General features: G+C 44.5%; 1 protein-coding gene across 2 annotated transcripts; it reads left to right on the forward strand.

Moving 5' to 3' along the window:
• The first annotated feature begins 15,606 nt into the window (after positions 1-15,606).
• On the forward strand, positions 15,607-20,565 carry TEX37 (testis expressed 37). 2 transcript variants are annotated; one of them, XM_003908948.4, is made up of 4 exons: positions 15,607-15,736; positions 16,585-16,621; positions 17,361-17,453; positions 20,031-20,565. In XM_003908948.4, exons 2-4 carry the CDS (start codon positions 16,595-16,597, stop codon positions 20,451-20,453), a joined length of 543 nt encoding a protein of 180 aa, XP_003908997.2. In that variant the 5' UTR covers positions 15,607-15,736; positions 16,585-16,594; the 3' UTR covers positions 20,454-20,565. The 2 variants fall into 2 exon arrangements, with proteins under 2 accessions (XP_003908997.2, XP_009182881.2); XM_009184617.3 differs by having other exon boundaries at positions 15,608-15,772.
• The last annotated feature ends 3,484 nt before the right edge of the window (positions 20,566-24,049 follow it).

Below are 24,049 nucleotides of genomic sequence, written 5' to 3' on the forward strand. Positions count from 1 at the left end.
GCTGCCAGGTTTGCGCTGAGGTAGGAGGGGGCTGACCTCAAAGTGACTGACCGATCTGTCAACGCGGTTTCTGGGGAAGGTGCTCCTCTCCGCACTTCAATTCCAACGTGATGGCATGAGGGAGATGCTCTCATAGATTACGCCTCCCGTGCCAGGTCAGACAGGGAGAGAATGGGGGTGTGACTTACTGATCACCTTGCCCTTTCAACATCTAAATGGCCCGACCCAGCACTGACCCTGGGCTCATGTCCCAAAAAGCATTTGAAAGAATTTGGAAAGCTGACAGAAGTATGAGAAGACAAAATAAGCTCTGCTAATATGTTGCAGAAACTGTTAGAATAAGATCTTTTAGGGGCAGTATCCTTCTTCCAGTTATTTTGGGCATAGATCACATTACCATCATAACTACCATCGTCATCATCCACAACAGCAATCAGTAGTTATGGAGCACTCAAAGGATGAGGGCTATTTTTCTTGCAAAGACAGGATCTCTGTTGCTCAGGCTGGTCTCAAACTCCTGGCATTAAGCAATCATCCCGTCTCAGCCTCCCAAAGTGCTGGGATTATAGGCTTGAGCCCTTGTGCCTGGCCTAGGTGCTGTTATTTTCTATTCCATTTCCAGGCCTTTGGCCTAGAGGATTTTATTCAGGTATCCCCAAGGCTACCAACATTATTTTAAACATTTTCACAGAAATGGTTTCTCGCATGGACATGGACATCCTTCTGTTTCTGTTCATTTGAAAATAGACCTTATTTTCTTTAAAGACATGCTAGTATTTCATAGTATGCGTGCACTCATATTCTTTTCTTTTTTTCCTATTGTTTGCCGATAAATTCCCTGGCATGCACCCATATTTTTAAAATCAGTTTCTGCTGGTGTAGATTTGGGTTATTGCAGGTTTTTGCTAATTCAAGCAGTGCCATGACAAACCATGTCATGCCTGTCTTTGCACAAGTGAGTGATCATTAATGTAAGACCAACACCTAGAAGTGTAATTGCTAGGTTAAAGGGTGGAGTCATTTACATTTTTGGCAGGTACCTCCAATTGCCTTCAAAAAAGTTATGGCCGTTTGTACTTGTATCGATAGTGATGAGCAAGTGCCTATTTCCTCATGTCAGTACTGGAAAATTACATTTTAAACATTCTTTTGGCACTCCGATAGGTAGAAAATTTAAATGTTCTTTTGGCACTCCGATAGGTGGAAAATTGTATCATGTGTTTATTTGCACTCCTTTTATTTACAATGATGCGTTTATGGGTCATTTGTGTATTTTTATTCTGTGAAATGCCTAATCCTTTGCTAAACATATAAAAAGATTAAAATTCTTTGCAACAGAAGTTAATTTAAAAAATATGTTTAATTTTTAAAATAGTAAGCTTTATTAGGAAAATATATGATATGAAGGTACCGAACACGTCATGTCTCATCTATGTCGCATAATTTGATCCCACAGTCATAGAATAGAAAGAAGCTGATAATCAGGATGAAGTTTTAAAATAGTTTTTGAGTCTTGCAGAACAAATTGAAGCTTTTCTGAACAAGAAAATAAAACCAATTAAGAATTGCAGTCTCTCTACCAGTCACTGTGCTAGACGTGGCAACTGTTCTACCACTGGATCTTCTCAACAATTATTTGGTGCTGTTATGATTCTCACCCTCACTTTTTTTTTTTCTTTTGAGACAGTCTCACTCTATTGCCCAGGTTGAAGTGCAATGGTGCAATCTAGGCTTACTGCAGACTCCACCTCCCAAGTTCAAGTCATTCTCCTGCCTCAGCCTCCTGAGTAGCTGGGACTACAGGCACCCGCCACCACACTTGGCTAATTTTGTATTTTTAGTAGAGACGGGATTTCACCAGGTTGGCCAGGCTGGTCACGAACTCCTGACCTCAAGTGATCTGCCTGCCTTGGCCTCCCAAAGTGTTGGGATCACAGGCGTGAGTCACCATGCCCGGCCTCACTCTCACTTTTAAAGAGAATGCTTTCCCCTTTCTGCTGAGATCTGACAAACACAAAAATGAAGCAGGCAAAGATGATGCCAGTGACACTTTCTGAGTTCCCAACCACAGCATAGCCTTGACGATGCACTGTGTTTGTCAGAGCTCCTCAGCAGAAAGGGGAGAGCGTTCTCTTTAAAAGTGAGGGTGAGAATCGTTACAGCATCAAAGAGTTGTGGAGAAGATCCGGTGGTAGAACAGTCGCCGTGTCTAGCACAGTGACTGGTAGAGACTGCAATTCTTAATTTGTTTCATTTTCTTATTCAGAAAGCTTCAGTTTTTTCCACAAGACTCAAAACCTGTTTTAAAAATTCATCCTGATTATCAGCTTCTTTCTATTCTAGGACTGTGGGATCAAATCATGTGACATAGATGGGATGTGACATGTTCAGTACCTTTATATCACACGTTTTCCTAATAAAGAAAGCTTACTATTTTAAAAATTAAGTATTTTTAAAACAATTAACCTCTGTCATCACCCACAGCATTGTCAGGCTATGCTGTAGTTGGAACCACTTTCAATGACATTTCCTTCTTACTGGGAGAGGCAGTCTGAGAAACAGATTGGATACTGAAACACTGGGATGTTCAATAAGTTATCAGTGACTTCCATCCAAAGATCATGAGGGACCCACCTGGAATTGAACACATTTGAGTTTATTTCTAGTGGCAAATAACACATAAAATGGGAAGCTTTTGGAATAGGGTGTTAGAAAGTATCTATAATTGGGCCAGGCATGATGGCTCATGCCTGTAATCCCAGCACTTTGGGAGGCCAAGGTGGGTGGATCATGAGGTCAGGAGTTCAAGACCAGCCTGGTCAACATGGTGAAATCCCATCTCTACTAAAAATACAAAAATTAGCCAGGTGTGGTGGCATACGCCTGTAATCCCAGCTACTCGGGAGGCTGAGGCAGGAGAATCGCTTGAACCCGGGAGGCAGAGGTTGCAGTGAGCCGAGATTGTGCCACTGCACTATAGCCTGGGTGACAGAGCAAGACTCCGACTCAGAAAAAAAAAAAAAGTATATATAATTGGCTGGGGACAGCGGCTAATGCCTATAATCCCAGCACTTTGGGAGGCTGGGACTGGTGAATTGTTTGAGCCCAGGAGTTAGAGACCAGCCTAGGCAACATGGCAAAACCCTGTCTCTACAGAAAATACAAAAATTAGCTGGGCATGGTGGCACACACACCTGTGGTCTCCCTTGGGAGGCTGAGGTGGGAGGATTGTCTGAGCCTGGGAGGTTGAGGCTGTAGTGAGCCATGATTGCATCACTGCACTCAGCCTGGGTGATAGAGTAAGACCCTGTGTCCAAAAAAAAAATAATAATAAATAAATAAAAATAAAAATCTATTCTAGGATTTGAGCTTGTGTCAGGTGATTTGGGGGAGGGTTTAAGAGAGTCGGGTTTTGCTCTGAAAGCAGATGTAATTCTGTGATCTTATTTTTGAGATGGTATCTCACCCTTTCGCCCAGGCTGGAGTGAAGTGGTGCAACTCGGCTCACTGCAACCTCTGCCCCCTGGGTTCAAGCGATTCTCCTGCCTCAGCCTCCCAAATAACTGGGAGTACAGACACCTGCTACCACTCCCGGCTAATTTTTGTATTTTTAGTAGAGATGGGGTTTCACCATGTTGGACAGGCTAGTCTCAAACTTCTGACCTCAGTTGATCCACCCGCCTCGGCCTTCCAGAGTGCTAGGATTACAGGCATGAGCCACCGTGCCTGGTCTAATAATTCTTACCTATCAGGCAGGAGGAAAAAGTCAAGGCTAAAGAAGCAGCAGCTACCATTAGGCTGGATAGGAAGTTTTTGGTTATTATTGTGTCCGTCTTGGACAATGTTCATGTTTTGTCTGTGTTGAGACATGGCTATGGAGGAGTCTTGTTTTTTTCTTCATCCATCATGGTCACAATGGTCTTGTTTGATGTTGATGCTCTGAATTGTTTATGCCCCATAGAACACCAGAGCTTCCAGATCAGGAGCCAATTTTCTCTTTGAATGTTTTAGAAATTATTTAAAATAAAAACCATCCCCCAAATTCCAGCATATGGATTGCCCTCTTTAGACCTTTTTCTCACCAGGTATGCAGAGGCCATAGACACTGTGGTTGAAAGTGTAAACTCTGACTCCTGGCAGCTGAGGCTGGAATCTTCCTCCTGTCACTTAACTGTGTGTGAACCTGAGCAAGTTATTTACTGTGATGGCTAATTTTATGTTTCAGCTTGCCTCTGGTGACAGAAGTTAATTGTTTTAAAAATACTGGGCTAAGGGATGCCCAGATAGCTGGTAAAACACTATTTCTGGCTATGTCTCTGGCGGCATTTCCAGAAGAGATTAGCATTTCAATTGGTAGACCAAGTACAGATGAATACCCTTCTCAATGTGGGCAGGTGTCATCCAATCCACTGGGGTTAGCCTAAATAGAACAAAAAAGCAGAAAAAGGCAAATTTGCTCTCTTGCTGTTCAGGCTGAGATATCTTGTCTTCTCCGGCCCTTATGTACATGGGTGCTCTGGTTCTCAGGCCTTCAGACTCAGACTGAATGACACTACCAGTTTACCTGGTTCTCCAGCTTACTGATGGCAAAGTGTGGGACTTCTTATCCTCCATAATCATGTGAGCCAATTCCTATAATAAATCGCTTTCTCTCCATGTATGTATGGAGATATATATATAAAAAATACATATAAAATATATATAAATATATATATAATATATATGAAACAGGGTGATTTTTTGTTGTTGTTTGTGTGTGTGTTTGTTTTGTTTTGTTTTTGAGATGGAGTCTCGCTCTGTCTCTTAGGCTGAAGCGCAGTGGCACAATCTTGGCTCACTGCAGCCTCTGCCTCCCAGGTTCAAGCAATTCTTTTGCCTCAGCCTCTAGAGTAGCTGAGATTATAGGTGCGCACCACTACGCCCGGCTAATTTTTTTTTTTTTTTTTTTTTTTTGAGACAGAGTTCGCTCTTGTTGCCCAGGCTGGAGTGCAATGGCGCAATCTCAGCTCACTGCAACCTCTGCCTCCCGGATTCAAGCAATTCTTCTGCCTCAGCCTCCCAAGAAGCTGAGATTACAGGTATGCACACCACATCCGACTAATTTTGTATTTTTAGTAGACATGGCATTTCTCCATGTTGGCCAGGCTGGTCTTAAACTCCTGACGTCAGATGATCCACCCACCTCAGCCTCCCAAAGTTCTGGGATTACGGGCGTGAGCCACCACGCCCGGCCTAGGGTGATGATTAAGTGAATCAAATCCACATAAAGCTGTCAGGACAGTACCCAGCACAGAGGATTGCCCTGTCGTTACTGTTACTACCGAATGTTTAGTCAATTCTCAAGTGCCTGGGGAGTTGTAGGAGCCTCTGGCTATTGTCATTCCTTGTTTTTGGAGATGGAGTCTCACTCTGTCACCCAGGGCTGGAGTGTGGTGGTGTGATCTCAGCTCACTGCAACCTCTGCCTCCTGGGTTCAAGCAATTCTCCTGTCTCAGCCTCCCGAGTAGCTAGGACTACAAGCGCATGCCACCATGCCCAGCTAATTTTTTGTATTTTTCAGTAGAGACGGGGTTTCACCATATTGATCAGGCTGGTCTTGAACTCCTGACGTCAGGTGATCCACCTGCCTCAGCCTCCCAAAGTACTGGAATTATAGGTGTGAGCCACCGTGCCCGGCCATCATTTCTTCTGCATTCTCTTCTTTCCTGTCTGCGCCACATACTTACCCCACACAGGTCTTCTTGAAAGGTCCCTTGCATCATGTTACTGTTGAGTGACATGTTCCATGCTCACTCTCATTTACTGAGCATGTACTCGATATCAGGCACTGGGCTGGGCAGGGTATTTCGAGTTTTACTTTATTTTCCTGCACGGCAGACATTTTTAGCCCTACTTTACCACTTCAGAAGGAAACTGAAGAGAGAATATAAGTAACTTAGTCGAAGACACACAGTTTGTAAGTGGTAAAGCTGAGTTCAAGTGCAAAATCATCTGACTCTAAAACTTTTTCCTCTCTGCATTCAGCCTCCCCCATGAAAGTCCAGCACTGAAGGTCTTCATTGCACAGCCCCAGATGCCTTTCCAGCCTGACTTTTAAATATCCCCTAGACAATCAAAGAGCATTATGGAGGGTCTAGCAGGCTCAGAGGAAGTCAAGAGGAAAAAGGCAGCTCAAATAGTTTTTTGTGGGGGAAGCAAAAAAAAAAAAAAAAAAAAAGCACAACTAAACAAAGACATGGACATGGCATAAAGTAAGTGACAAATATCTGCTGAAGTGCCATAAATGTTCAGAGAAAAGGGATGTGGGTGAGAATGAGCAGTCAGGAAATGGTTCCCACTAGAAGCCAGGCAGTGGCTGAGGCTTCAGGGATGAACCTAATTTGGACAAGAGAAGGATGCTCCTCATCTAACACTTGATTTCATCGCTACCTGTTCTCTGACATTTCTTCAGTCTCCCTCAACTCCAGATGACCCTGGCCTGCCTCTGCACTTCCCTGCATGTGCTTTCTTTGGACACTTCCTGCTTCCTCTCCCTTCCAGTGTGTAAAGTGCTGGATGGCAGGAACACAGCGTTTCTCATCTTTTATCATCATCCACCAACACCTTCCTTCCTATGACCACACACACACACACACACACACATACACACAGCATCTAGCACCATGCCTCGCTCACCAAAGACAGTCAATACTTGTGCGTTGAACAAATGAAGCAAAAGGTCCCGAGTTCTTATCTCAGTTTAACAATTTCACCATGTTGGTCAGGCTGGTCTCGAACTCTTGACCTCATGATCCGCCCGCCTCGACCTCCCAAAGTGCTGGGATTACAGGCGTGAGCCACTGCGCCTGGTATCATTTCTCAGGTACTGTGCACATTCACCACCCCGAAAGCATCCCAGACCAGACCTTTGATTGGCTGTCTGCTTCTGTCCATCCCCGGAAGATTTTGGGCCTCAGCTCCCCCGTCTATAAACAGTGGGGGTGGCCCAGCCATGGTCCTCTTACCCATGCGTAAGAATCACAGAATCTCCAATAAAGCTTGTTAAAAGTCCAGGGTTGGCTTCATTTCCCAGAGATTCTGACACAAGTGTGGCAGCAGAAATCTGCATTTTAATATGTATCCCAGGAGACTCTGAAGAAGAGGGTCATTGGGCTGCCCTTGGAGAAACCCTGTGCTAGGTGACCCAGCTAGTTTCTATGAATCTAGAATGGAAAAGGACGACAGACCCTGTGTGTGGGGCTCCTGAAGGCATCCAGTTGGGGACAGACCTCTCCGAAGCACAATCACGTCTTAATTTTCAGAGCCATCCACTTGAAAGCTAATGACCCAGTGTGTTTGCAGCGGTGGGACAATCAGCGTCCCGGATCCCTCCTGGAGATTCCGCAGGGCCCCTTAACGAAATGGATTCCTCTCGCCTTCCCTGCTGTGCGGCAGGGGCTGATCCTGAATTAACTCGAGATCTGTTTTTTGTTTGTTTGTTCTTCAGGTGAAGGGGTTTCTATTTCTGACGAGGGCCCTCCTGGCTAAGACATCTCGTTTGGGAAAGGCAGTGTTTGCTAAGCTCTTGGAGGCTCCAGGCTCCTGGAGAGGGAGCAATATCCCCACTGCGCTGGGGAGGAGGCCTTTGTAGTGTCGACCTGCTGTTTGCGTTTCAGACTCTAAGGGAAGGGTTGCTCCTAATTAAAGGCATAAATGCTTTAATCCCTGGCCTGAGGGCTTCCCATAGCGCATTAGCCGTATTAGGAAGGAAATGGATTGTAATCCCTTTAATATAAACCTGGAGGAAGTTGAGGGCTTCTGATTGGGGAGAAGAATTTCCTCCTGTGATTTAACAATATTAACATACTGAATTTGCATAGGCCGAAATTTGGGGCCCAGCTCTCTCCAGGCTATGGTAGGAGATGTGGGAGTCACTCTCAGATGCCTTTTGGGGTGTTCTTGTTCCTATTTCCGTCGAATGAATGAAGGTTACAATAATTTAACTCCTACAGCATACCAGACTAGGTGTTAAGTAATTGATGTTTTTCTTCTTTAGTTTTCACATCTAACCCTGTTGTATATGTATGGGGTTATTTTCTCAGTATAGATATTTAGATTTAGAGGTGAGTATCCTCACTGGAGGTAGCAGGGGAGAAGGAGGAATGATGCTTGTTGAGGGCCTTTGGTGTGCCCCTGCTTTGTATAATGTGTTTATTGGATCTTGTCCTTACACCTTTTTTTGCATCCTTTAAAATAATGTTTATTTGAACATAACCATGCTTCTAGAAATACACTCATATTTCTATATGAGTGTTTTTAAAAAATAATATAATTTCGTTTATCTTACCTTACACAATTTGAACCCAAAATTTGGATGTGATTTAAACTTTAAAAAAAACGAAAGCAGGATATGCTTTCTGGGTTATTTTTCATCTCTTACAAATGTAGGGAAAGATTCTCCCTTGCCTGCTGCTAAAGGAGAAAATGAGAACCATGAAAACATTTACCCGTTTTGAACTTCAGAAAAAATCACATGTATTGCGTTGTAAAAACTTAAAAATTGGTACGACATGATGTTTCGCAGTGTTTCAGGGCAAGCTCACTCAAAGTTCAGAAACTATGTGGTCGTCTGGGGTGAAGGAAGCCTGTGCAGGCACTGAGGATTTCAATCTCAGTGAAGAGGGCACCGAACTCCTGGGAGCGAAGTGACTTGTCCACATTGCCAGAACCAGTGGGTGGCTGAGCTGAGGGCCCTGCCACTCCTGCAGCTTGTTGCACTAACGTTGCTGCATTGGCACTGAAGCTAAGAGATTCTGCAGAAACATGCCGGGCGCAGTGGCTCACGCCTGTAATCCCAGCACTTTGGGAGGCCGAGGCGGGCAGATCATGAGGTCAGGAGTTCGAGACCAGCCTGACCAACATGGTGAAATCCTGTCTCTACTAAAAATACAAAAACTAGCTGGGCGTGGTGGTGCATGCCTATAATCCCAGCTACTCAGGAGACTGAGGCAGGAGAATCGCTTGAACCCAGGAGGCAGAGGTTGCAGTGAGCCGAGATTGTGTCACTGCACTCCAGCCTGGGTGACAGAGTGAGACTATCTCAAAAAAAAAGGAAAAAAGACAAAAAAAAAAAAAACCTGACTGCAGTGAAGGTAGCACACAAAGGGGGTTAAAAAGAGGCTCGAGTACATGGACCAGCAAGGCCTGAGCACAAGTGCCAGTGACCTTATCATCCTTCTGGCCTGATTTCCCTTCTGCTGCCCTTGAATGCTCCATTTGGGAGGCACAGAAAACCTTTTAGTGTCAGGGCAGTGTTGCTCTGCAGGGCTCCTTGGGAGGCTATGGTACCTAAATTAGGCATATTGTCCATCCTCCCTGTTGGCTTCAAGTACCGCCTATATCCAGCAATTCCAGAGTGTATAACATGTTCAGAACTTTCTTCTCTGAACTATAAACCCTTCTGCTCATGGTGTTTACGCGCCTCTTCTTGGAAACCACACAGGCTCCACAACTGGAATATGATCCCAGCTGCACTCACAGATTTATTCCTGGCATTAGTTCATTTTCTGTTGCTTATAACAGAATATCTGAAACTGGGTAATTAATAAAGAAAAGTCATTTATTTCTCACAGTTACAAAGGCTGAGATGTCCAAGGCCAAGGGGCCGTATCTGGTGACAGCCTTCCTGCTGGTGGGAACTCTTCAGAGTCCCAAAGCAGGGCAGAGCATCACCTGGTGAGGGGCTGGGCATGCTAACGTGCTAGCTCAGGTCTCTTTTCCTCTTCTTCTAAAGACACCAGTTGCCCTCCCATGATAACCCATTACTCCACTAACCCATTAATTCATTAATTCATGAAGAGCCCACATGACTCAGTCACCTTGTAAAGTCCCCACCTCTCAGTCCTGCTACATAGAAGATTAAATTTCCACATGAGTTTTGGAGGGGACAAATATTCAAACCATAGCACTTCCCAAACTGATGCCTCCTTCTGCCCTTCCCACCTCAGCAAAGGACCATCAGGTTCCAATGGCTTATTTGAGAAATCTGGGAATCTTTTTGAACCTACTCTGTCTTGCCACTGCCTCTTCCTGATAATGATTAAATCCTATGTGGTCTACTTTCCTAACGTCTCTTGAACCTACTCACTTCTCTCCATATCTACTGCCGTCTCATCCAACTGTCCCAGCCATCATCATCATCATCATCATCATCATCATCATCATCCAGTGGCCTACAATGGATAAAGTCAAAAGTTCTTCCCATACCTTGCTTGATGAGGTAGCATCCCCTCTCCAGCCTCATCTGGAGCTGCCCTTGTCCCTCCTGGCTCTGCTCCAGCAGAGCAGCTTCTCTCCTACACTTGGGAAGTCCATTTCCTGCCCTAGGGCAGTGAACAGAACTCTCCTTCCCCTTTAGAACCAAGATAAAATGTCATTGCTTGAGGCAAGTCTTCTCTGACCAGATCCCAAGACTGGATCAACCTCCGCTACTCCACATTTCTCCTTCATGGCACTTGTCAAAATTGTAATGAAAGACTCACTTGTGTGATGATTTGAATATTTATCTGCCACCGTACTGTAACTTCATAAGGACAGAGACCATTTCTATTTTATTTCATTACCATAATTCCAGGCCCTTGCACAATGCCTGAGATACAGCAGGAACTCAAAAAATATGGGGGCAAATACTGGTATGAAGAACACTAAGCACCTTCACAGACATATCTGTTGACTTCGTACGCTCTTTTCAGGTAGATGTTACCTCTGTTTTACAGATGATCAAACTGCCTTTTATTAATCTTAGATGATTTACTCAAAGACATGAGGATAGCAAGTATCAGAATTTGAATTCAGGACTCCAAAAGTGTGCTTGGTAATATTTTTCTGAAAAAGACATACTTGGGTCACAAAAATCACTTGTTATGCCCCAGCTGTCCCCTCTACTCTTATCCCTGTGGCCACTCTGTTCTTTGCCTTAGCCTTTGCCATCTCTTTCAGTTTTATTTAATTCACAAGCACTTCTTAAATCCCCACACTTAAGTGTCCATGCACTGAGTAATAAAAAGTAAGATCCAGCTCTTTCCCTCAAGAATTCCACAGTTAGGAGAAATAACTATGTGAGCTCTCCAACCTTGAATTTGTAGGTATTGTTTCAGCTGACAGTTACAGAAACTCATCTGAAATTGGCATTAGTAAGAAAGGGAATGTACTGGCTCACATAAACTGCGAAGTGTAGATGTAGGTCAAACTTCAGGCACGGTTATATCCAGGGGCTCAGTGTTAGTCAAAATGCTATTGCTGTTTCTATCTCTTGGGTATTTTTTTCTTTGTGCTGATTTTATTATTGGCCTAACTTTCTCTACACAGTGGCTTCAGGCAGCTTGAGGCTCACATGGTTCTTAGTGCCTGCTGTTTCAGCTCTTCCTTCCCAAGAGCTAGGGATGGCACTCATCAGTCCAGCTTGGATCATGAGCCTCTCCCTGAATCAATCACTCTGGCCTAGAGAGTGGAATATTCTGGTGGCAATGTGCCCATTTAGAGTTGGAGTAGGATCAGCACCACCCACACCATGTGATCCCCAAACGGGAGTGTCCTAGTCCATTTTTTGTTGCTATAACAGAATACAACGACTAGGTAATTTATAAAAAACAGAAGTTTAAGGCTGGGCCTGGTGGCTGACGCCTGTAATCCTAGCACTTTGGGAGGCCGAGGCGGGCAGATGAATTGAGTTCAGAAGTTTGAGAGCAGCCTGGCCAACATGGTGGAACCTTGTCTCCATTAAAAATATGAAAAAAGTTAGTTAGGCATGGTGGTGCATGCCAATAATCCTAGTTACTCAGGAGGCTGAGGTGGGAGGATTGCTTGAACCCAAGAGGCAGAGATTGCAGTGAACCAAGATTGCACCATTGCACACTCCAGCCTGGGCAACAGAGCAAGGCTCCATCTCAATAAAAAACAAAAACAACAACAAAACCCAGAAGTTTATTTGGCTCATGGTTTTTGAGGTCGGGAAATTCAAGGGCATGGCAGCGGCTTCTGGCAAGGCCTTTCATACTGTATCATAACGTGGTACAAAAGTGGGAGGGCAAGTGAGTGTGTGCAAAAGTGGTGAAACATAAGGGGCGGCCTCACTTTATAACAACTGGCTCTTGGGGTAACTAATCCAGTCCTGAGACAGCAATAACTCATTCACTATGGCGAGAATTAACGCAGTCCCAAGAAAGCGGCATTAATCCCTCTTAACCACCTACTCGAATCTTAAAAGGCCTCACCTCCCAACACTGCCATGCTGGAGACTAAATATCTAACACATGAATTCTGTGGACACACTCAAACCAAAGAAAGGCAAGAAGCAGTTCTCTGAGGGGAAGTTGGCATTCCATTAAAGAAAGAAGAAGAATGCCAGAGATTTCCAGCTGACTCAATCTCTTGACCTTGCCCATCATTCACTTCTTTCTAGGCACGTGGCTCATTCTTCTTGTTCTCAGTGGTTCCTGCCTTTAGGCTTTGCACTAGCTGATTGCTGTTTCTGGAATCAGCCTCCAGATCTTTGCATGGCTGGTTCTTTCCCATGCTTCAGATCTCTACTATAACATCACCCTCTAGGAGAGACCTTCTTGGACCTCGCATCTGAAGTGCCACTAGTCATTCTCTTGTGCATCACCTGGCTTATTTTCTCTATCTATGGAGGGTGACCTACTTATTATTGTGTTTGCTCTGTGTTTTCATCTCACCGGAATGTAAGCAGAGAGTTCCATCTATTTTAGTCATTCTTGTGTCTATAAAGTTCAGAACAATGCCCAAACACAAAATAAGTGCTCAGTAAATATTGGTTGGATAAATGAGTCTATGGTGGCACCTAGTGAGATAAAGGAAAGCTTTATGGAGGAGGTGTCCCTTAAAGAAGGTGGATTATTCAAATCCCAACCTCAGGGCTGGGGCCAAGGATATTTTAGTGGCTACAGATGTGGCTGGTCGTGGTATTGACATCCAAGATGTGTCTATGGTTGTCAACTATGATATGGCCAAAAATATTGAAGATTACATCCACCGCATTGGCTGCACGGGACGAGCAGGCAAGAGTAGGGTGGCCATCACCTTCCTCACAAAAGAGGACTCTGCTGTGTTCTACGAGCTGAAGCAAGCCATCCTGGAAAGCCCAGTGTCTTCCACTAGCCAACAACCCAGATGCCCAGCATAAGCCAGGCAGCATCCTCACCAAGAAGTGCCGGAAAGAGACCATCTTTGCCTGACACAGCAGTCTTCCTGTGGGCTGAGGGCATCTCCGAAGCTGCCTGATGCCTGTTCTTCAGAAACCTCACATCCCTCTTTCCAGGTCCTCATTTTTGGGTTATGGGGGCTTAGGAAAACAATCAGACTCGCTAGCCCAGACCCTCAGGTCGGGAGGCCTGGGTGTGGGGCTGCAAAAGGAGTGGACAACGCTGTTGGAGGCAGGGAGAGGAAATTACCGCAGCTTTTTGGCCCAGCTCTGCCCTTTTTTGCTTTGGGATTGCGCTGGGCCATCAGCTCATGCCAGGCTATGGGGGCAGCCATTTGGCATTGCTGCCCAGACTGAACAGAAACCTGGCTCCCTGATGGGACCTCCTTTGGCACAGACTTGACTGTGTAACTGTATAAACTGCAGCAGCATCGTTGCCCTAGATGCCCCAGGGGACCTGGCACCATGAAGATTACGGACAGTGGAATCTTCCTGTCATCTGGACAGCTGTTTTCCTGTTTGGATGGTAAAGTCGAGCGCCTTTAGACCTGTGCACAGCCCCGCACCAAGGGGTGCTGTGTGCTCTAGGCATCCCCTCCTGCAGGGGATTTTCTAATTAGATGGGGGGACAGGGTGAACTGGCTGTGTCCATCTTTGTCACTGAGTGAAATCTCTGTTTTCTATTCTCTGAGAAGATAAGTTTGTATGTTCTGAGAATAAATACGTGAATATTAAAAAAAATTATATATATAATATAATATGTAACATATATATGTTTACTATAATATATAATTAAATATACATATTTATATATAATTACATAAAATATATAAAATATACATAAATATATATACAATTTAACATATATAACAAAGTTTACCATTTTAATCACTTTTATGTGCATAATTCAGTGGCATTAAATACATTCACAATGGGCAACCATCACCACCATCCATTCCCAGAACTTTTTTTTTTTTTTTTTGAGACGGAGTCTCGCTCTGTTGCCCAGGCTGGAGTGCAGTGGCCGGATCTCAGCTCACCATAAGCTCCGCCTCCCGGGTTTACGCCATTCTCCTGCCTCAGCCTCCCAAGTAGCTGGGACTACAGGCGCCCGCCACCTGGCCCGGCTAGTTTTTTGTATTTTTTAGTAGAGACGGGGTTTCACCGTGTTAGCCAGGATGGTCTCGATCTCCTGACCTCGTGATCCGCCCGTCTCGGCCTCCCAAAGTGCTGGGATGACAGGCTTGAGCCACCGCGCCCGGCTTCCTAGAACTTTTTAAAATATTCTGAAACAAAAACTTCATATCCATTAAACAATAACTCCCCGTTCCTCCCCTCAGTCTCTGGCAACTATCATTCTATTTTCTATCTCTATGAATTGTACTTCTCTAGGTACCTCACAGAAGTGGAATCAGGTAGCATTTGTCTTTTTGTGACTGACTTATTTTGCTTTATTTCCCTTAGCATAATATCCTCAAGATTTATCCATGCTGTAGCATGTGTCAGAATTGCCTTCCCTTTTTTTATTTTCTTAAATTTTGTTTCGAGACAGAGTCTCACTCTGTCACCCGGGCTGGCGTGCAGTGGTGTGATCTCGGCTCAGCCTCCTGAGTAGCTGGGACTACAGGCATGCACCACCACGCCTGACTAATTTTTCTATTTTCAGTAGAGACAGGGTTTCTCTATGTTAGTCAGGCTGGTCTGGAACTCCTGACCTCAGGCAACCCGCCTGCCTCGGCCTCCCAAGTTGCTGGGATTACAGGCATGAGCCACTGCGCCCGGCCTCCCTTTTAAGGCTGAATAATATTCCATTGTACATATATCCCAAATCCATTCATCTCTGAAGGACATTTAAGTTGTTTCCACCTTTTGACTATTGTGAATCATGCTGTTGTGAACATTGGGGTACAGGTATCCATTTGAGCCCTTGCTTTCAATTCTTTTTTGTTTATAACTAGAAGTGGTCTTGCTAAATCAAATGGTTTTAATTTCTCCACATCCTCACCAAAGCTTGTTTCTGTATATTTTTTTTTATTGTAGCCACACACTATGAATGTCAAAAAGTATGACATTTTGACAATTTTCAGCCAGCCTGTCAGGCAACCGAGGCCTGGGTGGCAGTCTATGGTGCGAAGTGGATTTAGTCACACACAGTCTGATGTTATAAACCACGTGGGCTCTATTTACCTTTCTCTCCTAGGAACAGAGAGATTCTGTAGTGTCAGAAAGCACTGGTCCCCAAGACCTTCCAGTGCTGCCAGGATTCGTGTTGGCTCTAGTGAGCCAGGGACAGGGGAACTAACCTGCAGGCAGCCCGAGCAGCCACCCACCCACCCACCTCACAATGACAGGGACCCTCATCATAGGTCGGGGCTCAACTCAAAGACAGGCGTGGCAGTGGGACACAGCAACAGGACTCTCCATGTGGCAAGGGCACCTCGAGGTGGGAGGGCAGGAGCGTCGTCTTGCCCTGGCAGAAGAAAGGGTCGGCTCTGTCTGCATGGCAGCTGGTCCCCAGCCCTAGGAGAGAAGCTGTCTGTGAGCAAAAGAAAGGGAACGCAGGGGTTTGTTGAGGTCTGAGCACCACCCTGCTGGGCCACTGTCTGCTGAAGGGAGTGGGGCTTAGGGGAGGGTTCCCTGGGAATGCAGTAGAGTACCCCTCAAGGATCTAGGGGGCCATGCACACAAGCAGTCTGTGCAGCGAGGGCCCTGCTAGGACTTTAGGGCTGGAAGGGAGGGATCGGAGTTAGGCCTACAAACTACTGTCGTTCAACTGGGAATGCAGAGTCTTGCAACTTTCTTCACTTTGGATACTCCCCTCTGAATAAAGGTGGCTCTGAGTCCTAGGCCTGGGCCTTCCTCCATCCAGGGGGAGTGCTGAGGCCTGGTTCAGAGGAACATGTGAGCAGGAGCCAGTTCATACTGGCTCACAAGAGCCCATCCTGTGCATATCTGTGCAACTCAGTGCCAATGATATTATGTTGATAGCCTGAAATGAGCCACGATAGGAGCATTTACACCACAGAAATTGGCAGATGCTATAAACCCAGGGCCTATTTTCCCTGAAAACATGGTTGTTAAACATTTACCAGCACTTCACTTGCCCTAGGATCAGATATACCTCTCAAACAGTAAACCTGATCAGTAAATGTGATCTTCTACACAACCCTCATTCTTCCTGAGTCCTGCTCCAGCCCTTTTGCCCCAGGGACCCTGGTATCACCACCAACCCCTTGATGATGGAGTGACAGGTGGGAGCCCAGGGAAGATGGGGAGGAGTGGGCTAAGAAAGCTGGGGCAGCCATGCTGGGTTGGCATAGCTTGAAGATAGTGGCTGCTTTCCTTGTCTGTGGCAGAGCAGGGCTAAACAACTTGTCTATGTCTAGGTCTTTCGCCATGGCAGGTGTGAAATACCCGGGACAGGTGAGTGATGTGGGTTACTATCCCCTGTGATGGTCTCAGAGTTGGGTAGCCTCAGCAAGCCCCTGGAAGGGCCAGGCTCCTTGAGACTCCTCCTTCTCATCTTTCTGGAATGATAGTTTTGGGGTTTTTTTGTTTTTTGTTTTTGGTTTTTTGTACAAGAAGAGAACTGAGTTCTCTTCTTTGTAATTTTCTGAGGGTTCAGTTATTTACTCAACATGCGCTTATTAGGCACCCACAGTGTGCCAGGCCCTGTGCTGGGCTTTGGGACTGCAGAGATGTCTAAGTACACTAAACCTGATCTAGTGTACTTTATTAAATCCATCACAGTACACCCTGTAAGTGCTGTTGTGGAGGGTTGTGAGGAACAAGGAAAGGGTTTAACTCTTGGGAGGTAGAGAATAAAAGGGTGGGAGAGATGTTTTGGGGAAGTGACATTTAGTCTGGGTCTTGGAGGATAGATAGGAGTTTGCTAGTCTGTGAGGAGGGCAACTTGCATTTCCATCAGGAGATAGGAAAAAGCACACGCCAGGCCCATGCGAGTGGGAGGAAGTGAGGCTGGAGTAGAGAGGGCAGGAAGGTGGTGGGATGGTAAAAGTGGGTCACAGCCAGATCATCTGGGCTCTGAATGTCAGGCCCAAAGTCAGCCTTTGTCCTACAAACAGCAAGAAGCCATTGAATGGCTTTAAGCGGAGGAGTGACGAGGGGGAATCTCTTGTTTTATATTCTCCTTGTGCTTTAGGACCCTGTGGATTTAGACATATACCAAAGCTCCCACATGGTCGACTATCAACCCTACGGGAAGCACAAATACTCCAGGGTCACGCCGCAAGAGGTAGGAAGGCATGCAAGTCCTGTCATTCAATCAACTGTCCACTGAAATCCCCTCTATTGCTTCATTTGTATTACAAATGTGGACATTTGGGCACTTGTTAGAACAATATCCAATGCCAGGAGATGTGACTTAGAGATCTTTTATGTGCATGTGCATGTATGCGTATGTATTTTTTTTTTTTTTTTTTTTTGAGACGGAGTCTCACTCTATCACCCAGGCTGGAGTGTAGTGGCACAATCTCAGCTCACTACAAGTTCTGCCGCCTGTCCTGGTTCAAGCAATTCTCCTGCCTCAACCTCCCTAGTCGCTGGGATTACAGGTGCCTGCCACCACGTCGGCTAACTTTTGTATTTTTAGTAGAGATGGGATTTCACCATTTTGGCCAGGCTGATCTTGAACTCCTGACCTCGTGATCCACCTGCCTCGGCCTCCCAAAGTGCTGGGATTACAGGCGTGAGCCACCGTGGTCGGCCATGTGTGTATGTTTTCAAATGTACATCAAATATGTCTTGCATACAAAATATTATAACTAATACACATTTACAATTTAAATTACACTGATAAACACCGATATAACCATTACAGACAGCTTAAAACATGGCACATTAACAGTAGCAGTACCTTGTAGCCTCTTGGGTAGCCCACAGATTTACCCCTCCTCCCATCTCCAAAAGTGGTTAATCATTCCCTTGTAGGCCAATTGCAGTGGCTCACACCTGTAACCCCAGCATTTTGGGAGGCCAAGGCAGGCAAGAGTTGAGGCCAGGGGTTTGAGACCAGGAGTTTGAGGCCAGCAGTTTGAGACCAGCCTGGCCGATGTGGCGAAATCCCGTCTCTACAAAAATTACAAAAATTTGCCTGACGTGTTGGTGCACGCTTGTATTCTCAGCTGTATGGAAGACTGAGACAAGAGAATCACTTGAACCCGGAAAGCATAGCAAAACTCTATCCCACCCCCAAAAAATCGTTCCCTTGTGTGTTTTTCTAAAAACTCATTTTACCTTACATGTATATATCCCTTCAAACAAATTGTTTGGTTTTACCTTTTTGAACTTTATTACATATTGGATTTGTACCCTTCCGCAATTGTCACTTTTTGCTAAACATTATGGTGTATTATTCATTTTCTGCTGCATAGTATCACATTGCGTGAATATGCCACAGTGTACTGTATTTGTCTCTTCTGTATCTGTCCCTTCTTATTGGTGGACATTTGGGCGCTTTGTTCCTACTCTTCCCACTCCCAAATGCTGCATCGAAGATGAGATAAGACACATCCTAATGTTCAAGTGTTTATCCATTCCAGGAGTGGAATTATTTGTCATGGAGTATTAGGTAAAATCACTGTTTTCCAGAGTGGTTGCACCAATTTACATTATAGCCAGCAGGAGACGGTTACTTCTGTTGCTCTGCAATGTTGCCATTGCTTGGTATTGGCAGACATTTTAATTTTTGCCAGTTTGGTGGGTGCAAAATCATATTTTCCTGTGGTCATAATTTTCATTTCACTGACTATTAATGAGGTTGGCCACCTTTTTAATTGTTGATGGAGATTTGTTATTTGATAAAATGTCTGTCATGTCTTTTGCTCATTTTTCTACTGGGTTGCTTGTCTTTTTCTTATTCATTTGTAGGACTTCTAAAAAATATTCTAAGCATTTTTCCCTTTTTTTTTTTTTGAGGAGTCTGACTCTGTTGCCCAGGCTGGAGTGCAGTGGTGCAATCTCGGCTCACTGCAACCTCTGCCTCCTGGGTTCAAGTGATTCTCCTGCCTCATCCTCCTGAGTAGCTGGAATTACAGGCGTGCACCACCACACCCAGCTAACTTTTGTATTTTTAGTGGAGATGAGGTTTCACCATGTTGGCCAGGCTGGTCTCGAACTCCTGTCCTCAAGTGATCCACTCACCTCGGCCTCCCAAATTGCTGGGATTACAGGCGTGAGCCACCACATCTGGCCCTAAGCATTTTTCATTTGTCAGTTATATATGTGGATAAACTCTTCTCCAGTTTGTGGTTTGACTTTGCACCAAATATTTCAGGGAGTGTGAATTGTGATTTTTAATATAGTTAGATTTATCAGTTTTTTCCTTTATCATTTTCTCTTTTCAAGATTACTTAAAAATCTTTTCTTGTCCTGAGGTTTCCCCACTGAGAAAAGAAGATCTAAACAAACAAAGATGGATCAATCTCTGAGATGTTATTTAATGGAAGCAAAGGGTGGAATGGAATATAATATTCATCATTTCTGTACAAACCAAGGGAAGAAGATATACACATACATGTTTATATGCACATCAAATATTTCTAGAGAGATACAAAAAGCACTGATAGCAGTGGTTGTCTCTGGAGATGGGAACCGAGGGAGGAGGAGAATGGAAAAGAGACTTACTTTTCACTATAAGCTCTTTTGTGTAATTTCAGTATTCCCTCTGCTGTATAGGTTACATTCAAGGACAAATTTAAAGTTTTAAAAAAATAAAGCAAAGAAGGGTGTGCTCTGTCTTGGATGCTTCCAAGAAAAGCTACGTCATCTCTCGTCTCTCACCCCTCCATTCATGTGTGATTTGTTTCCACAGCAGGCAAAGCTCAATGCTCAACTCCGGGACAAAGAGTTTTATAGGCCCATCCCTAACCCCAATCCCAAGCTAACGGATGGGTACCCTGCTTTCAAAAGACCCCACATGACTGCCAAAGACCTGGGACTTCCTGGCTTCTTCCCATCACAGGAACATGAGACCACATGGGAGGACAAGCACAAGTTCACCAGTACCTGCCATTTCACATATCCAGCTTCCCACGATCTGCACCTGGCCCAGGGTGACCCCAACCAGCTCCTCCGGAGTGCTGACTTTCCATGCCTCCTGGGTCCCAAGCACCAGCCTGCTGCAGAGATAGCCAAAGGCTACCTGCTATTGCCAGGGTGTCCCTGTCTTCATCACCATATAGTCAAGGTCCCTATCTTGAACCGGTGGGGACCCTTGATGCCATTTTACCAGTAGGAAGGATGAAAATACCTTCCAAAGGCTCTTCCAAGGGCATGTGGAAATCCTACGACCTTGGAGTGCAGAGAGGAGAACTGAAAATAAAACTGGAAAGATGTTCCAACTGCAATGGGACCCTGGGATCATGTTCATTCTACCTCTCTCCCTGGGCTGCCCTGGGCTACAGCATGCCCATTGCAGAGAGAGGAAGAGAGGGAGGGAGGGGAAATCAGTGTGTATTTAGAACTGAAATTTGTGTCATGTTTCATTATAATTAAGAATCCTGGCCGGGTGCTGTGGCTCATGCCTATAATCCCAGACTTTGGGAAGCCAAGGCAGGTGGATCACCTAAGGTCAGGAGTTCAAGACCAGCCAGGCCAACATGGTAATACAAAAATTAGCCAGGTGTGGTGGCTTACACCTGTAGTCCCAGCTACTCGGGAGGCTAAGGCACAAGAATCACTTGAACCCAGAAGGCAGAGGTTGCAGTGAGCTGAGATCACGCCACTGCACTCCAGCCTGGGCAACAGAGTGAGACTTGGTCTCAGGCGGGTGGAGGGAGGGGGGAAGAGTCCTATTGTAAAGATTCTTACTGTTTTAAGCATTTATTAATAAAGTTGGGAAAAGTGTGTTTCCCACAGTCATCTAGATATTGGCTGTGACTGCAAAACGTGAGGTGCTGTTGGATAACTTTTCCCCTCAATATTCTTATTTTAGTTTATCCATCACTCCTGCCTTGTAGCAATCAACAGCAACAGTTTAAAGGGCATTGTTTCATACTTTTCTTCTTGCTCAGTGGAATGCACGTAAACATACATACGTATGAGTCAGTGAGGAAATAGGTTAAGCAGCTATAACAAAGAGAACCAAAACATAGTAACTTGACCAACATGCTAGTTTATTTCTCTCTTGCCTAATAGTTCAGAGGTAGACAGTTAGGAGGGTAGAACATGTTTGTTGTGGCTTCATCTCTAGGTCCAAGGTGGATGCTATGACCTGAATTATGTATCCCACAAATGCATATGTTGAAACTCTAACCCACAATGTGATTGTATTTGGAAATAAAGCTTTTAGGAGGCAATTAAGGTTAATCGAGGGCATAAAAGTAGGGCCTTAATCCAGCAGGACACCTCTTCTAATAGGCGTCCTTATTAGAAGAGGAAGAGAAAGAGATCTTTCTATCCATGTACATGCACTGAGGAATGGTCATGGGAGGACGCTCTGAAGGCAGCTGTGTCCAAGTCAGGAAGAGAGCCCCCACCAGAGACCAAACCCTGCTGGACCTTGAACTTGGACTTCCCAGCCTCCAGAACTGTGAGAAAATAAATTTCTGTTGTTTTAGTTGCCCAGTCTGTGGTGTTTTGTTATGGCAGCCCAGGCTGACTGATACAGTGGCTGATTCAGTTGTTGACATTTTTCAGTTAGCAGAAAGAAGAATAACCAGGGGGATACAGATACTTTTCTTTTAGCAGCACAATGCAGAAATGATATTCTTCACTTACTGTCTTATCCCCTCGGTCAGCGCTTAATTATACAGCCATACCAAACCCTGAGGAAGGCCGGGAAGTATAATCTTTATTTTGGATGGCCATGTTCCCAGCTAAAAATGAGGGGTTTATTAGTTTAGAAGGAGAAGATAGATTTTGGTTGTGACTATCCAGCTTTGCACAATGCACGAGAAATCTTTTGCTTTGGGATCATACTGTACACCATTGTTTCCCCTAGGGAATCTTATTAAAATGCAATTTTGGTTCTGTAGTTCTGGGGTGTACATTCTGCATTTCCAACAAGCTCCCACTATTCTATTTCCTACCTCTATGAGATCAACTTTTTAAAAAACTCCACAGATGAGTGAGAACATGCACGATGCCAATGCTGCAGGACCGTAGGGCACTCTGGAGTAGCCAGGCTGGACACAATACTCTGCAGGCTGATTTCCCACCCACTTATAGATCTAATTATTTTTAATGACTACCTAATATTCCATTGAATTGATGCATGTTGATGTATTACAATTTCATTATTAGTGGATAGTCATGCTTTTCCAGTTTTTCCTGTACACATAGTGCTGTGATAACTATTCATGAACATATATCCTCACCTATTGATGTTTTTATTTCTGTAAGACAGAATCCTACAAGTTATTTAGATGGTGGGCACCATCTTAAATAAGCTCTAAAATTATGAAATTTTAGATATGTAATGTGATAATATTTTTTCTAGCATAAAATAATGCCTTCAGTAGAAAATATTGCAAAGTGAAGAAAAGTTTGAAAGAAGAAAAGGAGACCACCTATAAAATCCCACTACTCAGTGATAACTACTGTTAACATTTTGATGCCAGGGTGGCAGGATAAAGGTTAAAATCTTGACTTTTTGTTTTATTTTGGTTTTTGTTTTTTTGAGACAGGATTTCACTCTTATTGTCCAGGCTGGAGTGTGATGGCACCATCTCAGCTCACTGCAACCTCCACCTCCCGGGTTCAAGTGATTCTCCTGCCTCAGTCTCCCAAGTAGCTGGGATTACAGGTGCATGCCACCAAGCCCAGCTAATTTTTGTATTTTTAATAGAGATGGGATTTCACCATGTTAGCCAGGCTGGTCTCAAACTCCTGACCTCAGGTGATCCATCCGCCTTGGCCTCCCAAAATGCTGGGATTACAGGTGTGAGCCAGCACACTTGGCCAAAATCTTGATTTTGGAGTCAGACAAAACTGAGGCTTCACCCATGCCTTAATTGACTATTTACTAGCTGAGGATGTTCTAGAAAATCTCTCTGAACGTCAACTGTCTCATCTGTAAGAGGAATTAATAATGCTCCTATCTTATGAATGAACCCTGAGCAGTGCCTGAGATAGTCAGTGAGACCTTTTGTGCACATATTTACAAAATTCACACTGACTTTTTGTTTGTCTGTTTTTGGGCAATAATACATTTTATTAAGGTATTTTTTCATGCCTACTTTCTATCTCTTGTATCATCCCCTGGTTGATTTCTTTCTTTTTAAAAAATTATTTAAAAAATTACCACATAATAATTGTACATATTTGTAGGGTACTTGGTGATGTTTTGATGTATGCAATGTGTAGTGGTCTAATCAGAGTGTGATGATCAATACTGAGTGTCAACTTGATTGGATTGAAGGATACAAAGTATTGATCCTGGGTGTGTCTGTGAGGGTATTGCCAAAAGGAGACTGACATTTGAATCAGTGGGCTGGAAAAGGCAGACCCATCCTTAATCTGGGTGAGCACCATCTAATCAGCTGCCAGCTTGGCTAGAATATAAAGCAGGTAGAAAACCGTGGAAAGACTAGACTGGCCTAGCCTCCCAGCCTATATCCTTCTCCCGTGCTGGATGCTTCCTGGCCTCGAACGTGGACTCCAAGTTCTTCAGTTTTCGGACTTGGACTGGCTTCCTTGCTCCTCAGATGGCCTGTTGTGGGAACTTGTGATTGTGTGAGTTAATAATAAGCTCCCATATATATATTATATATATAAGATATATATATGGATATAGGATATCTATTCTTATCAGTTCTGTCCCTCTAGAGAACCCTGACTAATATACAGAGTAACCAGTATATTCATAACCTCAAACATTTATCATTTCTT

The sequence above is a fragment of the Papio anubis genome, chromosome 14 (assembly GCF_008728515.1).
Source record: "Papio anubis isolate 15944 chromosome 14, Panubis1.0, whole genome shotgun sequence".
Classification (NCBI taxonomy): domain Eukaryota; kingdom Metazoa; phylum Chordata; class Mammalia; order Primates; family Cercopithecidae; genus Papio; species Papio anubis.

Excerpts from the sequence above, each read along its gene's own strand:
- TEX37 (XM_003908948.4), top strand. The coding sequence starts at position 16,595 with ATGGCAGGTGTGAAATACCCGGGACAG. Across the intron at positions 16,622-17,360 it reads GTGTGAAATACCCGGGACAG|GACCCTGTGGATTTAGACAT; the intron begins GTGAGTGATGTG and ends CTTGTGCTTTAG. Across the intron at positions 17,454-20,030 it reads CCAGGGTCACGCCGCAAGAG|CAGGCAAAGCTCAATGCTCA; the intron begins GTAGGAAGGCAT and ends TTGTTTCCACAG.